Raw genomic sequence first — 15,678 nt, forward strand, 5'->3', positions numbered from 1 at the left:
CGCTGTTAGGTCCTACCCACCGCGAAAGGAAGACAGACAGCCATTCCAGTTCACCACGATGACTGAGGCAGACAGAAGAAACCTGGCTCCTTCGCGCGACCGTGATCGCCAAGGTACTGGCTCGGTTCCGCTGAGCAAAAAGAGAAAGAGATAGATAGAGAGAGAGAGAGGAAGGAAGGAGGGCGCCTGGATACGGTCATAAGACTTGATCGTTAGAGACCGCTGCGTCCAAGATCTGGCTGCCCCGCGGATGATGGGACAAAGCATTTTGTTCAGCCGAGGGCATCGCGACGTTGTTAGAATTGATGGGCCACGAGGCTGCAACTACCTCAGTGGATTCCCCTACAACACATGGCCGTGACAGTCACAGTTTAGGGTTGGCTGGATGCACGAATCACTTTAAGCGACACATGAAACCAGCGATTCACGACTTGGCCACGTGCATCGTCTGCGCGAGTTTTTGGCATGGAGAGCGGATAAGCATCTCGAGCCCGACCGCGTCTGCTCACACAGCCTTAAGGAATATTCTTCCGCATTCTGCATCTTGAAACCGGATCATTGATAGTATTCGCCACGAAATACGAGCAAAATGATCCCACAGTGTCTTTTCAAGTGGTCATTTGAGTGACATCGTTGTTGCGTCTCTCGACACTATGGCAGCTAGTGCGACGACGCAAACAGCCTCGCTCCCTCAGATACAATAACGCAAAGACTCGGGACGAAAATTGAGGTAGTCCACAGGCTGGAGTTAGGTGATCAGTTTCAGTTCGCGACCCGCCCATGGCAGCAGACGACAAGCAACCGCAACGCGCCAGAGCTTGGCGACAGCAGATGGCAGAGGCCCCTGGTCCCATCCTTAGTCGGGTGGGGTTACCCGGCACGATTGGATGAAGCGCGTAGCCACAGGCCTAGGATGAAACACTGCGCAAGACTCGCATTTGCCCCTGCGTATGCCGTCCACACCACACCAGCGGCAACCCCTTGAATCAATGCATGGCTTTTCCCCAAGTTCGTCCAATCTTGTCAGGCTGCGACACAAGACTTGCGCCATATGGTCCCCAATTATCAGGGTTTGTCTTCGTTGTCCGGTCGCATCGACGTGAGAAGGGCATAGCGCAGGAAGGCTGAGGAGAGCGATGGCTTCAGCTTCATGCCGTCCTTAGGGACTGGAGACTGGGACTGTGATGTTCTGCGGTCTTTCTGTACTGTATTGGTCTGTGCGCCAGGATGAATAACTGGCGCTGACAGCCTCAACACCTCGTGCTTGGCACCTCCATCAAAGGACCCTCCCAGATGAGGGCGTATGGATAACCAGATGAGAAGAAGGCTAAGGCAACCGCTAGGGCAGGGGGGCAACAAGACAAAACGTACAGCCAGTCCAACTTCGGATCAGGAGAAAGAAGAAGAATGAAAGAGAAGAATCTCTCGAGACTAAGCTAGGAAAGTGTGTATCCAGAGAGGGATGGACATATGATGATATAGCCTTTGAAACCTGTTTGATGATAGTTGTCTACCCCCTGCGGAGGACAGCCAAAACAGTATCTCGGATCGAGAGTATCCAATTTAGAGTACAGCACATGTGGACCTCCACCGGCTCGCGCTCACTTATACGGGGTGCCTCACACCCATGTCCCTGAGGGATCCTCGCGTCCAATTACCAGGGTGCTGCAACCTGCAACTTGCATATGGCTAGCTGTCGTTGACATTCAATTTCGAGCGCTGGCCACAAATCATTTCCCCATCGTCCACGACCTTTCAGACGACGTGGACAGGACAGCCCACCAAGAACTTTCATCTCCTCCCGGACTGGGGCAAACAACAGCCATGTGGATCGCCAATCCTCTCTGATCGTCCCGCTCCCTGGAGTTCTCTTTTTCTTCCAGTATCAAGGTCCTCTAATTCGTCCGTCCTCGCTTCCTGCATCGCTAGTCCTCCTGTTGTTGTCTTGCCAGGAACCACTTCGTTGGCCATCGACGACCCGTTCTCTCGCTTGTTGCCGATACTTCTTTTCTTATTTGAGACAGGCTCTGTGAGCCAACACTTCTTTTCTTCTTATCATCATTTAACTCTATTGACTCACGTCCATGTCGCTCTGACGTCGGGTCGGGGAATTTGAGAGAAATAAAGGGAAAAAAACCCACAGAGGGAAACATACCATAGTACTCGGCCGTCGTGTATGGGTGATCAGCCACCAGCCCCTTCATTTATCGAACTCAGCTCTTGGACCCCGTTTTTATTTCATTAACCATACGGTACCCCCATTACCGGTGTTCTTTCCCTTGCATATTATTGTCGTAATAACCATTTTTACGGAGTTTGTTCGCCCGGAACAATCGGACCAAGTCGACACGACACCGACGGCCTCTTGGAGGTCCGCGGCTCACGTTCTGACCCGAATCCTATTGTTTTTCCTCGAGACATCAGCCTCTCTTGACTTACACACAACCGAGGAGGGGCATATTCGAGTCGCCAAGTCTATACAACATCGCATCCGCGTTTTCTATCATCGCAATATTACCGTTGCGGGGTGTGACCAACTGGTCCTTCGCTTGGCGTTCACGACTACGACGAGACTCAACCACAATTTCCTCGATACGCCCAGGCGTGCTTTGACGTGGTGGTACAGGAGATATTTGACCCTGACGGACCTCACCTTCTTGTTACCGAGAACTCTTTTGAGAGCCTGAGTCACACACGCTGCTTCGCCAGTATAGTCTTCCTTCACGGCGTCAAATAACACCAAAAATCCACAGGAAGTCATGAATTGGACGGGATCCCAGCAGTGACCACATTTCGGATCGTCCATCCACCCACCAACCACCCACCACCCATAAACATTGTTGCCGCCACATATCGCCCCAAGAACAAGCAGATAATCCCAAGCAAGATGTTCAGTCGCGTGGTTCTTCGTCGGCTGGACCCTGCTTCGGCAGTCAGCAGCCAAGCAGACGATCTTGAGACCCAACCTCTCTCCCCACGAGAGCCGGCGGTCGCACCTGAGATGACAGAACAGTCCGGCAGCGGCCTTTCCCGTCTGCTACCCAGACGCATGTCAAGCATGCCCTCCAGGTTTCGCTTCTCCAACGCCACCGATGCAACGAGCGCAGCTGGCACCGACTGGCCGGGGGCCGCCCCCACTGCGCGAACGTCGAGGTCCAATACCGTCCCGACCGTGGAGCAAGCGAGCAGCAGTGTCTACTCGGACGATGATTACGACGACCTGGACAGGGAGGAACGACGAGAGTCCGGGCTGCCAGACCGATACAGCGTTGTGCTTGATCTCCCGAGCACGCGGCTGCACCTTCCTGGGCTCCAGCGGACGTGGACGCGGGGTTCCAACGGCCCACCCACGTCGAGGCCCGTCATGGAGAGGAGAGCACCGCAGAGGGAACCACAGTCGCCTGCCTGTCGACCGCACACGCCACCGATTCCCTCCCTGGCGGTGGCTGAACCCTCACGAGCACTTATCCGACCACAGGCGTCCACGAGCCGACTCGGTAGCGATGAGGCCGACGAGCTGTATGCTGCCGGCGACCGGCAGGCCCGGGGCAATTTCACGGCAGCGGACCCAGCTGAGACGCAATTGGCCGAGATGGCGGCAGACGGGCGGCGGAGGCGGCAGCGCAGCGGCAGCGATCGCACAAGGCGGCATCGGCGCGAGGGCGAGACGACCGAGGAGCGAGAGGAGAGGAGGCGGCGCAGGAGGCAGAGGCGGCTCAGGGATATCGAGGATGGGGACGAGGAGTCGAGCAACAGGCCGCACCCGAAGCACTTCCTGTTCTGCTTCCCGTGGATCAAGAGTCGCAAGATTCGGTCGCAGATCCTGCAGTGTTTCGTGTCGGGCATGTTCTTGGTGCTTCTCTTGACCGTCTGTGAGTACAACACAATCCCTAAGCCGTGGGTGTTTATCTGCTGGATGCTGACTGGCATGTTTCTTTTTTCCTTGCAGATCTCGCCCTGTTCGCTACCAGAAACATCAGCAACAACGAATTCTCCGTCCTGCTCATCCTCATCATCCTGTTCTCCGCCATCTTCTTCTTCCAGGGGCTCATCCGCCTCTGCCTACAAATCTTCCGGCCGAAACCCGTCGAAGAACGCCGACGCAGCAGGCTCCCGCAGATGTATGGCCCTGGCGGCTACGCGATACCTCGACAGCCAATCCGCGTGGTGCTCGCGCGCGACGAGGAGGCTGCTGGCATCGAGAGCGAGGCGACTAAGACGAACCCGCCGGCCTATGGACTCTGGAGGGAGAGCGTGGTAAGTTTCCAGATGGGATTTTTGGCTCTTGCCGCCCCACAAATCGTCAAGACAGTATGACTAGGTGAAGATTACAATGGACCTCTGTGCTAACCACGAATTTTCTCTCTTCCCCTCAGCGTGTCGACCCAAACCGCATCTACTGGCAGCGCAACACTGAAACCACGGCATCCACGATCGACGAGGAGGTGCAGGCGACCGATGAAGACGAGACCGGGGAGGCGAGCTCGGAGTCCTCGAGCGGAGAGGAGGGCGGCTCCTCGTCCACACGGTCGCGCACCGGACCCCGCCCGCCCTCGTACGCGTCCGAGGATGGTGTGAGCTACGTCGTCGAGGCACGGCCGCGGTCCATTGCTCCGTTGTCAAACGTTGAAGTCGTTCCTATGCCATCGCCACTACCTGTGCATCCGTCAGAGATGGGAAGAATTGCCACCCCGCCGAATAGGTGATGTGTATTCTGTGCGTGGGCATGTATGAATAGGAAAGGGGTTTGAGAGGTTGCATTTCTCTAGCTTTGGTGTTTAGGACATGGAAAGAAGATATCATCTGCTGTTGTTGCTCATTATGGAAGAAGATGCTTTCGTTTTCTCGATACTGGAATGTGAAACCTGGATCTTTGATGCCTGTGGCTGAAAGGATCGGGGCGTCGGGAGAGGTGGAAAGGGCCAAGCTGTCTTGTCTTTATTCTGTAGGATACATGAGGCGTACTGTACCCATATGAGAGAGAGAAAACATTGAGACCAGCTGGAGAACATTTTCTCCTGAAAAAAGAGAGAGAGGGAAAAAACCAAGGCACAAACACCGTCACTGGAATTTCTCCTGGTCATTTTCACCACTCTTCGGTGTCAGGAAGCTTATGCCTGTCCTTTGTGATCCTTAAAGCCTGGGACAATATTGGCAGCCACCATGAAGAAGGCTTGGTATCAAATTGTAGATCCCTCATGGTTTGAATCTATTCTCGAGCTCTGCGAGCAAGTGCATTCCTGATGAGCTTTTGCCCTCCGTATTCACAGTATATTGAGCAATGAGCCTCCAATCAGTGTGTGGAGTAGCATCGTGTAGGAAGTGCACACGTGGTGCTCTGCATGGCATGGTGGGTGGGTTTTATGGTACTACACACCACGCTACTGACACTAAGATAGGCGCAAGACTGCCTTTGCATTCACTGGTCACCAGCAACCAAGGTGTGCAAGGGTGGCTGAGTGGGACCCCCACCATAACAGGGCACTCCCCTCCTGACAGAGTTAGCACCCGCAGCAAGAGCAACTCCCTGCAGGAGCCGTGCGTCCTCTCACAATGCATGGCAGGTCAGAATAGCGCATCCCGCCCTACTTGCCTAACTAAGCACGTTACTACTGTACGGACTGTTGCAGTGACAGGGACGGGTCCTGACCCCTACCTGAGCATTTCCTGGAGGAGGCGCCAAGGTCTAGTGGGCTAGACAGGGCCTTGCTTGCTATTACTGGGCACTGGCCATCTCCCCATCGCCTTCCTCTCGACTCTCTCCTCCCTCTTCTTCGAGTACCACATCCCTTCAGATCATCCTTCTCCTCTGGAAGTCCTTTCTTGGGTCTTTTCTTTTTTTCTTTCTTGGTTGTGGTAGGAGACGTTCGGAAGTGGTCGTCGGACAGGTACAAGGTTGATAAGAGTCAACGGCAGAAGCAGTCGAAGAAGGAAACAAAGAAGTCGAAGTCGAGGTCAGCTGGACAGAAATTTTTCTCCCCAGCCTTTGTTGTTTTCTGGCAAGCTTTGCGCACGCAACAGCACAACCTAGCACTGCACTGCGGTATGTCTTAACTCTAACCATTTGATCTCTATTCCTTTTCCTTCTACCCGTACTACTTCCTCTTTGCACGTTCCATCCTCCAACTTCAAATGCACTCCTCTCTGCTTTCATGGTCATCTGCGGGGTTTCGTCTGGCTGGTGCCGGACTTCCTCACACCACCCGTCGAGCGCAAACATTCCCGATAAACCCGGACAAGAGCAGCTGTTGGGCAAGCACACTTCCGAGGATTATCTGCGAAACCAGCAAGCAACATATCGTCACATGGGAGGACTCTTCCCTCATACAGACCAGAACAGAGGCTGGCGCGTATCCCCGTGGCGTACAACTCGCGATACGTCAGGTTAGAGAGGACCGCGGTGGCTCTTATTCATCCGGGGATGACCGCAACCACTGCGCAGCGCCCCCAAGACGATCGCGCCACAGGAGCTCGAACCTTTGTCATCATGGATGCGCCCATAATCACCTCGACGTTGGCCCCACACCGACCAGACCTGCGCGCCAGCAGAGTTCTCGTCGTCGTCCTCCGTCCTCGTCGTCGTCGTGAACAAGGCCAGCTCTTTCGAACGCCGAAAGTACCACATCAGCAGGGCTCCTCGGGATGGTCACAGCGATCGAGGCGCATGCGAGATGAAAAAAAGCAACGCAAAGGAGCAGGGACCACACTAGCAAATACCGAGGCTGCACACTGATCGCCGGTTGTTACACAAACAATATGCATGCTACGGTGCAACAAGGTCCAGGCCATAAATGTGACCAGCCAGCTGCATCCCTGTGCCGCCCGCCCGCGGTTTGATGCGACAGAGGTGCTACCATTGCCCGCCCGCGAGGCGCTGATTTGCTGTGCCTCTGTCGTCACACCTGAAGCGGCAGCAGCCTTCCGGCTGATCCTTCCCTTGAAGGCGTCGTATAGCACTTGCGCCTCCTGCAGCAGCGCCGCCGCCCTCGGATTATCCTGAACCAGCCCAGATGTTACACGAAAATACCATCGCCGATACCCCACGAATATGGACCAGTGTGCATTGAGGAGTCCATTTGAGGAGCAAAAACAACTGAGCTATCTGTTTGCTAACGCTAGCTCTGGGCAGACAATTTACGACAACAAGATGTCTCTCTCACGTCGTGCTTGCTACAAGTGTGGCAATGTCGGCCATTACGCCGAAGTTTGCTCTTCGTCTGAGCGCCTCTGCTACAACTGTAAGTATCGAACAGAAAAAAAAGAAACCTATACATGTCCTTTTCGGGAAAAGTCTCTGACCGTTGTCGTGATCGTCGTCATCAGGCAAGCAGCCGGGACACGAGTCGAACCAGTGCCCTCTCCCTCGTACTACGGATGCGAAGCAGTGCTATCACTGCCAGGGACTGGGTCACGTCCAGGCCGACTGCCCGACTCTGAGGTTGACCGGCTCTGGCCCCAACGGCCGTTGCTACAACTGCAATCAGATGGGTCACTTGGCCGTAAGAGAGAAGCCCCCGTATCCTTCCAGGTCAGGTGTTCAGGCGTGCTGACTTGCTTTGCAGCGTGAGTGCCAGCAGCCTCGTGCCGCTGCTTTCGGCCGTGGTACCCACCCCGGCCGAGGCGGCCTTGGCGGATTCCCCCGCGGCGGCTTCACCGGCGGCCCTCGTCCCACTTGCTACAAGTGCGGTGGTCCTAACCACTTCGCCCGTGACTGTCAGGCGCAGGCTATGAAATGCTACGCGTGCGGAAAGCTGGGCCACATCTCCAAGGAATGCCAGGCCCCCGGCGGAGGTCCTCTCAGCACCGCCGGCAAGGCTTGCTATACCTGCAACCAGCCTGGTCATATCGCAAGGGACTGTCCCAACAAGCAGACCGACGCTGAGCCTATCCCTGCGGAAGCCGACCTGAGCGCCGTTCCTCCCCCCGTCGCCGCCCCTATTGCACCTGCTGCATAGGGTACAGAGGATGCACAGCGCGCAGGGATCGTTCTCGGACTTCTCCAGACCTGAGGGGGGTCCGAATCATTCCCTAAGCTCTGTAGAGAAGGGCGGCAGAACAGGGCCCCGGCTCGGGCACAAGCAGACTGGCTTGTTTCTTCTTGACCTACAAGCTTGTTTTCCTGGCCCGCCGTCGTCGTGTACCTGAATTAGTCGAAATTCTCAATACTCATCCTCTATTCCTCTTCGGTCCCAGTTCTTGTTCTCTTGATACTATTCGAATCATTCTTCCATCCGTCGCAGAGGCCTGGCTTTGGCCTCTCACACAAAGTTCTAAGCCGACAGCACGAGTCACGACGTATCACATGTTATTTTGTTTCTTAAGTCTTCTTCGATCAATTTTTCCCCTGTCATCATTCTCTTGAAAAGAAAGAAAAGAAAAAAAACTTCTTCATCCAACCTCCCTTTCAAGATTCTCCTTGACTCGGATAGGTGGATAGCCTTTTTCCGCCGCTCGTTCAACCGGCGGCGGATAGACAGACACCCAAAAAAACCGACGGAATACGCCAGACGTTGGAGCAACAAGTCACGAGAGGGGGAGGGAAATGCGCTACTGCTGGACTCCTACCCCTTGGTGACTGGACGAGACAGCGGTGGGAAAGCCCCGATCCGAATGGAATGCGCGCGGGCGAGGTGAAAGGCCAAATTATGATACCCCTGCGGTTGTGAAAGACGCAAGAAGGAGCAGGCAAGCTAGCTGATGCGGAGCGAGTGGGTTGAAGGATACCAAAAAATTCCCAAAGGTGGTAGTGGTTTCTCTGAGTTTTTTGGAACACATAATCTATGCCTTGGTTGCATTTGTGCAAAACCAGCACATACCGTCTTTGACAGGCTCGATTCAGAGGCGTTGTAAGGGTTGTGCGTGCGTACGTGTGTGTGAACTGAACATTGGTTGCTGCCCCTGAACGTCGTTGTCCTGCGGATCACCTCATCACGAAGTTCAATTCAACAACGTGGAGAAGAATCTTGCGAACCTTAGTGACGCGGTTGCGTAAGTAAACTAAATGTCACCTCTCGGATACCACATACCTATGAATACTTGAAATGAGCATGACACCTATACAGGACGGGTTTCTCTCTCTACTCTCTTTTTCTCTCACAGAAGTACTATCAAGCGTCAAGACGTCAAGTAATGTGCTGTGGTGCTTACTACTTCCTGCAGGTCACACGCAGCTCGAAGGCGACGTTACCCAACCCAACCCAGATTCTGCCCACCGCCGTCCATGCATAATCTGACATGCTGCGCTGTGCGCACTTGCGCACGATAACCCCCAGACTCTTTTCTCCTCACTCCCACAACCAAAGTAACCAACAATGAGTGGGCTGTGCCAAGGATGCAAAGATCTGCACAGGCGCGCCCCAGCCTACGCCACCATGCCCTCCGCGGCCTAGCAAGGGCGGAAAAGCGTCTGCGCCTTTTGGAGACAGACCCTCAGTGCGCGAATGCGCAGGAAGACGGGTTGTGGTTTCCCCACATGGAAGATTCTGGTTCGTCAGCGTGGGAGCAGGGGCTTGGCTGGAAGGTGCGGGTATGACTGGGCGTGAGATTGATTGATATGGAAGGACCTTGCCTTTTCACTTACGTTGACTACTGTTATCTTTTTCGGAAGTTTTGATTTATTCTTTGTTGCTGCGAAACGTTGTTAATGCTCAATTGTGCTCGGAATATTTCATTTACTGACCGAGGGGAGAGAACAACTTTTTTCAATCACCATGACGGCCCCTGAGATGGACCTCGACGAAGCCCTCGCTGGTGCAGTGCCGCCGCTTACCGGAGGAGGCATTGAAGGAAAGACGCCCAAGGCCGTGGTGGAGTCACGATGGACGTCAACCTCTTCAGTTGAGTCTGAGCTGGATCACTTTTGGGTATGCATGTCGTACGACCCAGTTCCTACTCATCATTTGAGTACAATACAGTATTATCCAAACAGTTAATTATACTAACAATGCTCACAGCACGATTCGGTAAGTGTACTGAAGGAGTCATCCGTTGCTAGGATTCTTCAACAAGGCCCTAACACCATTGAACCACGAAGAACACCAAAACAAAGTGACTGACTGACCATTGCAGACTGCTTCTCTAAACCACTTTTATACCACACAAGATACAGTCAACACCCTTGACTCGTTCGACTTCAACGATGAAAATCTCTTCTTGGGACCGTTCGACTCCTGTAGCACTGGCCTATCACACCACCAGACGCAGGACAGCACTCGACACATGACCGAGGCATCAGCAGCGGGCATCGAGTCCTTTGACTTTGCCAGCACACAGATGAGCTCGATGGTGCCAGAATTACAACAGTCCGCTGTACCGATGAGCAATGCCTTTGATGTGTCGACATGGTCTATTCCTACTACCGCGGATAGTGACTTCTCGGCACTGAAGGATCGGCTGAGCAATGCCATGGTCCGAGGTGACGGTGGCCAGCTCTTCATCCCTGAAGACTCTCTGAGGGCCATCCTGTCCCATCAGAACGTCACAACAGAACTCCGCAAGCACTTCCCCGCCATGTCGACCCAGGAGCTGCGGCAGCTTGCCACGCAGGTCACGGTCAAGGACCTCCGCCGCAAAGACAGTCCACTTCAGATCGGTCTATTGCGGACATTTGCCATCCTCGTCTTGCTAGACATACCACACAAGATCATCGACTTCGCCTCCGAGGGGCTGGTCGACAACGATAGGCCGCTAGTCAGGGTCAAGGTGGCCAGCGCCCCAGCAGCCGGAGAGCCGCTATTCCAGCTCCGCAGGAGGGATGCCCTGGGGACACAGCTGCGTTGCTTCAGCGGCTGGTCACAGGCCGATATAGACGCGTACGAGCGGCTCCAGTGGCGCGTGTGCAGCCCTGTGTTCTGGGAGATCTCGGAACAACATGAGGGCGAGTTTCTTGACCTGGAGGAGGCGACCGTGCTTCCTTACATCGAGTCGTGGCAGAACAAGAAGCATGATCACTATAAGGGCGGTAACTCGGAGGTCTGGAAGGTCAAGATTCACGAGGCTCACCACAAGTTCCAGAACGTCAACGCGCTAGTGCCCAACAATCCTTACTTCGCCATCAAGAGGCTCAAGTCCAAGGACGACGAGGCCTTCCGCCGCGAGGTGCGCAACCTGCTGCGCCTGCACAACGCAGAGCATCCCAACCTTCTCTCCCTGCTTGCCACGTACAAGTACAAGGGCTACTACCATCTGGTCTTCCCCTGGGCCGACGGCGATCTGCGTAGGCTGTGGCAGTCCACGCCGAAGCCGCAGGCGGGTAAGGAGGAGATGCGGTGGCTGGCGAGTCAGTGTGCCAGTATCGCCTCTGCCTTGAAATCTGTACACGCTGGTGCCGAGAGCTGGATGCAAAATCCGGGTGACGGGCCCAGTGACAAGCAGCGCATGGCCATGAACAAGTTTGGTCTTCACGGTGATATCAAGCCTGAGAACATCTTCATCTTCAGCAAGGGCCAGCAGAAGAAGGCGCTGGCCATGGGTCTACCGTACATATCTAAGGACAACAGCAGCAGCGACAGCAACAGCAACAGCTCGAGCCCCTATCAGGATCGCAACTCGCGCAGCGGCAGCCCGTCGTCGGTGGCTGACGAGTGCGTCATGAGTATCGGTGATTTCGGAGGTGGTGAATTCTTCGACCCGTCGTCCAACCCCGATCCACTCAAACAGATCACGGTCGCATACAGGCCGCCTGAGTACGATACGAAGCTGAGGCCCGTGTCGCGTTCCTGGGATGTCTGGGGTCTGGGTTGTACATATCTGGAGTTCGTGACTTGGTTCCTATTGGGTCCCAGCGGCCTGACCGAGTTCGCGAGGCGGAGGACGACGAGGACGGCGGCTGGCAAGTTGTCGGATGAGTATTTCGAGACATTTATCGATGCGAGCCAAACTGGTGGAGTTGGCGCTACCCTGAAGGAGTCTGTCTTGGCTGTGAGTCACTTTGCTATTTCCTTGAGAGTCTCTTCTTATTACTGTTCTTCTTCATTTCACCGTTCCCTCTACCTCCTTGTAGTGGCCCATTCCCAAAACTTTACCCCCATGACCTTCTCATTCTCTCGAACATCAATCGATTATTCACCTTGACTCTACCTGCCGGAGTTTCCACGGACTGACGATGTCTTTTAGTGGATCAACGACCTGTACCGCCACAAGAACGCTTCCCAGTTCATCCGGGACTTCCTCGACTACATCACCAACCGCATGTTTATCGTCGAAAACGCCTTTCTCACCCGTGCTTCCGGTGCCGAGGTCGCCGATCACCTAAACCAGCTCACCCGCAAGTGTCTGGAGAGCGACGCCTACTGTCTACCTAACCCCGTCGTCAAGACTCCCTGGGACGTCGCCGCCGCCAGCCCGACCAGCAACAGCAGCGACCTCGCTGTCTTGTCGGGGTCCGGCAGCCTGGATGACTTTAGCGGCGCAACCTTCAGCAATACGATCGTCACTGAGGATGTAGCAGCCACTGGAGCAGCACCAATAACCGCGGCGCCTAGCGCATGGCACTTTTCCACGCTGGATGATGTCGCCACCTTGGGCCAGTGGAACACAGCGCCTATCATGCCGGTGGGCGGCCCCTCGTACGCGAGCCTGAGTTGTGCAGACCTGCTGAGCGGTTGGAACTACACCGCGCCCGTGGCGTGGAATAACAACCACAGTACAAACACGAGCATGAGCCCAACAGCCGGTGGGGCAGTAGAGAGGAAGAGGAAAAGAGTCGTCGAGGACATTACGGACGAGCACGACAGGCGCGTCTCGCCCAAGATGTCCACGACGAGCCCAAGTGAGCACTCGCCGCAGACGACAACGAGCGGCTCTTCTTCTTCAATGGTCGAGTCGCCTGTCGTCGAGGCGGGTGGGAAGGGGAACAAGAAGCCTGAGAAGAGGTTTGCTTGTCCGTATTACAAGAACAACCCAGGCGAGTTCCGGCAGAAACGGACTTGTTGCGGGCCGGGTTGGCCTACGGTGCATCGAGTGAAGTAGGTTTCCACGATTCTATTACTTATAAAAACTGAATCTTTAGGATTTCTATGCTAATCCATCTGCTGCAAACAGAGAACATCTGTACCGCTGTCACACCATCGGCAAACACACTTGCAGTCGCTGCATGAAGCGCTGCAAGAGCGCGGCAGATCTCCTGGCGCACCAGCGGGCCGACGTCCCTTGCGAAACCAGGACGGATGCGTTCCCGGAAGGCACCATGATGCCGTCCCAGGAGGAGGCTCTGCGGGTGAAAAAGCGGGTGCCGCCCAACACCACCGAGGAGCAGAGGTGGAACGAGGTGTACATGGTGCTCTTTCCAGATTCGGGCTTGGACTCGCTGCCCACGCCTTGTAAGTCAAGCCTGACAGTTCAACACTGGTTCCGCTCCCACCCTCCCTCTCCTCGTGTCATCTTGCTAATCCCATCTCCTGCCTGATAGTTTATGAAGATGACCAAACCGATCCCCGCAACGCAACCGAAACTTCCCTCTTCACAAAATTCAATGATTCCCCGGATGGCGACGCTTGGTTCTGCAGTCCTTCCGACTACGAACAGTACCTGAGCCGCAGCCTCCCACAGCGGGTGCAGCGGGAACTAGAGAGGCAGATCCAGAAGGACTTTGGGTTTTTTGGGGACGAGACGCAGACCAGGCGGGTGGTGGATATGGTGCAGAAGCTGCAGCTCAGGTTGTTTCGACAGTTTCAGCAGGAAGGGGAGGGCAGGCATACCGGTCTTGGGTCTGATGGATGTGGGTGAGAAAGAAGTACCGAAAAGAAGTATTGGATATTTGGATGGACAATAGTGCAAGAAGAATCAAGGTTCGACTTGGGAGGGGCTAGGGTTGTTCATACAGAGGTTGGAACGTGCGTTGTTGACACACGGATGACCACTCTCTTGGGTAAAGCAGTAATGAATTTACGGCCGCATATGCTATATTGAACACAAACTACTCCTGTTCATCCCGAGTGTTTTCTCAGAAGAAGCTCGTTTCCCAATCTGTAGAAGCTAGAATATCCACAAAGAGAACCTCAATATGTCACCGCCTACAGCTCGTCAACACCTTCCAGGTCAATATGATCATCCAGGTCGGCAAACAGCTTCACCCCCCAGTTCTTGCTGGGATTACTAAACCGAGCCTTCTTGTCCTGCCCAGCAATCGCCTCCATCTCCTCGTCGGTGAAGGTGATGGTCCGCGCCGCCACATTCTCGGCAAGGTGCTCCTCCGAGGTGCTCTTGGGGATGACGATAGTGCCGCGCTGGATCCCCCAGGCCAGCACGACCTGTGCGGGTGTGGCGTTCTTCTTGGCGGCCAGGTCGGTCCAGAAGGGGTCCTTGAGCAAGGGATCGAGGTTTTTGCGGCCGTCGTAGATGGGGTTCGTGTTGCCAAAGGGCGAGTACGCGATGACCTTGACGCCGACGTCGGCGTGGTAGTCGACAAAGTCCTGCTGCTGGAGGTACGGGTGCGTCTCGAACTCGTGGGCGTACGGGCAGATGTCGCACGCCGCCAGGATGGCCTCCACGTCGGCGCGCGCAAAGTTGGACACGCCAATGTGCCGCGTCAGGTTGGCGCGGACAAAGCCTTCCAGCGTGCGCCACGTGTTGAGGAGGGTGGTCGTGGTGTCGAGTTTGGTGCTGTCGGGCACGAACGCCACGGGCCAGTGCACCAGGTACAGGTCCAGCTGGTCGAGGCCGAGGCGGTCGAGGGTCTCACGGATGGCGCTCTCGGCCTCGCCTTGTCTGTGGTGCGAGTTCCAGAGCTTGGAGGTCACCCAGATGTCGTCACGGGGAAGAGCGGCGGCTGCGATGCCCTTGCCGGTCTGGTCCTCGTTTCCTAGCGTGATGATTGAGTTGGATGATTGCTTTCAAAAAACGGCAGCGCGCGGGAGAAAGAGGAGGGCAAGCGGCACAAGACTTACGGTAGATCCAGGCGGCATCAATGTGATCGTAGCCGTTCTGGAGGCCGAACTCAACGGCGTGAGGGACCTTGTCTCGATCGGAAAGCCATGTTCCCAGGCCCAGAGACGGGATGTCTTCGAGCGCGGCGGTGCATGTCGCGAAGAGACCTCCGACAATGACGAGAGACGTCCTGAGAGCCATTGTGATTCTGGCTATGATCAATTTGTCAGGTGGCAAAGTTATCCTGAGTGTGAAGCACTCAAAAAGATTCACACCGAGAGCTTTGGTGTAAATCAATTACTTTATTGCCACACAACTTTCTCCCCTCCTTTCAAACAGTTCCCCTGCCATCGATGGCATCATCCCGCATCTCCACTGCTCATACACCGGTGCCGGCTGCCCCGGCGACCGGCATCAACATCCTCCTATCTGCAGGGGGTGCAGCGGTGCTGCTGTGGATAGCTTCAGCATGCATTTCTCCCGCCTCTCAAAAGTCTCTTGTCCTTTGAGGGCTCGAACTCCGTTCTCCTTTCGAGATGCCGGCGGATAGTTCTGGCATGAGTGCAGATACTGCAGACATAGCCTGTCTGTCCATTGTCGCCCAGGCGGACACAGCTGCTTCAGGGGTGGACTTCGCAAAAGAAAACCAAAGGAAAAAGATCAGGGGAAGTGAAAGGGCTGGTTTTAAGGCATCGGGTCTGCTGTGGGTTCCGAGCACCTCAGTAATTGATCAATAGTGAATGTAATTCTCATCGTCATCAGTCTTCGAACACGCACGAGCGGGTTCATGACTTCACAAAGAAGTCACGCCTT

General features: G+C 55.0%; 5 protein-coding genes across 5 annotated transcripts; 3 read left to right on the top strand and 2 right to left on the bottom strand.

Annotated features, from left to right (window-relative positions):
* Positions 1–3,730: 3,730 nt before the first annotated feature.
* Positions 3,731–4,697, top strand: M406DRAFT_223154 (uncharacterized protein; the record flags this gene model as incomplete). The annotated part of the gene is made up of 4 exons (XM_040915639.1): positions 3,731–3,872; positions 3,950–4,257; positions 4,377–4,445; positions 4,509–4,697. Coding segments are annotated over 4 exons (708 nt in total), but the record flags the coding sequence as incomplete, so codon positions are not given.
* Positions 4,698–6,119: 1,422 nt separating this feature from the next.
* Positions 6,120–6,948, bottom strand: M406DRAFT_358412 (uncharacterized protein). The gene has a single exon (XM_040923885.1). It carries the CDS (start codon positions 6,623–6,625, stop codon positions 6,386–6,388), a length of 240 nt encoding a protein of 79 aa, XP_040771936.1. The 5' UTR covers positions 6,626–6,948; the 3' UTR covers positions 6,120–6,385.
* A 2,712-nt stretch (positions 6,949–9,660) lies between these two features.
* Positions 9,661–10,669, top strand: M406DRAFT_358414 (uncharacterized protein; the record flags this gene model as incomplete). The annotated part of the gene is made up of 3 exons (XM_040923886.1): positions 9,661–9,863; positions 9,954–9,962; positions 10,069–10,669. Coding segments are annotated over exons 1-3 (762 nt in total), but the record flags the coding sequence as incomplete, so codon positions are not given.
* A 2,424-nt stretch (positions 10,670–13,093) lies between these two features.
* Positions 13,094–13,725, top strand: M406DRAFT_343103 (uncharacterized protein; the record flags this gene model as incomplete). The annotated part of the gene is made up of 2 exons (XM_040921839.1): positions 13,094–13,319; positions 13,409–13,725. 2 exons carry the CDS (start codon positions 13,094–13,096, stop codon positions 13,723–13,725), a joined length of 543 nt encoding a protein of 180 aa, XP_040771938.1.
* Positions 13,726–13,864: 139 nt separating this feature from the next.
* M406DRAFT_296470 (Aldo/keto reductase) lies at positions 13,865–15,066 on the bottom strand (the record flags this gene model as incomplete). Its single annotated transcript, XM_040919251.1, has 2 exons — positions 13,865–14,800; positions 14,886–15,066. 2 exons carry the CDS (start codon positions 15,064–15,066, stop codon positions 14,013–14,015), a joined length of 969 nt encoding a protein of 322 aa, XP_040771939.1. The 3' UTR covers positions 13,865–14,012.
* Positions 15,067–15,678: the final 612 nt, after the last annotated feature.

The sequence above is a fragment of the Cryphonectria parasitica genome (assembly GCF_011745365.1).
Source record: "Cryphonectria parasitica EP155 unplaced genomic scaffold M406scaffold_9, whole genome shotgun sequence".
NCBI lineage: Eukaryota > Fungi > Ascomycota > Sordariomycetes > Diaporthales > Cryphonectriaceae > Cryphonectria > Cryphonectria parasitica.

Coding starts and splice junctions, on each gene's coding strand:
- M406DRAFT_358412 (XM_040923885.1), bottom strand. CDS start 6,625: ATGTGGTACTTTCGGCGTTCGAAAGAGCTGGCCTTGTTCACGACGACG.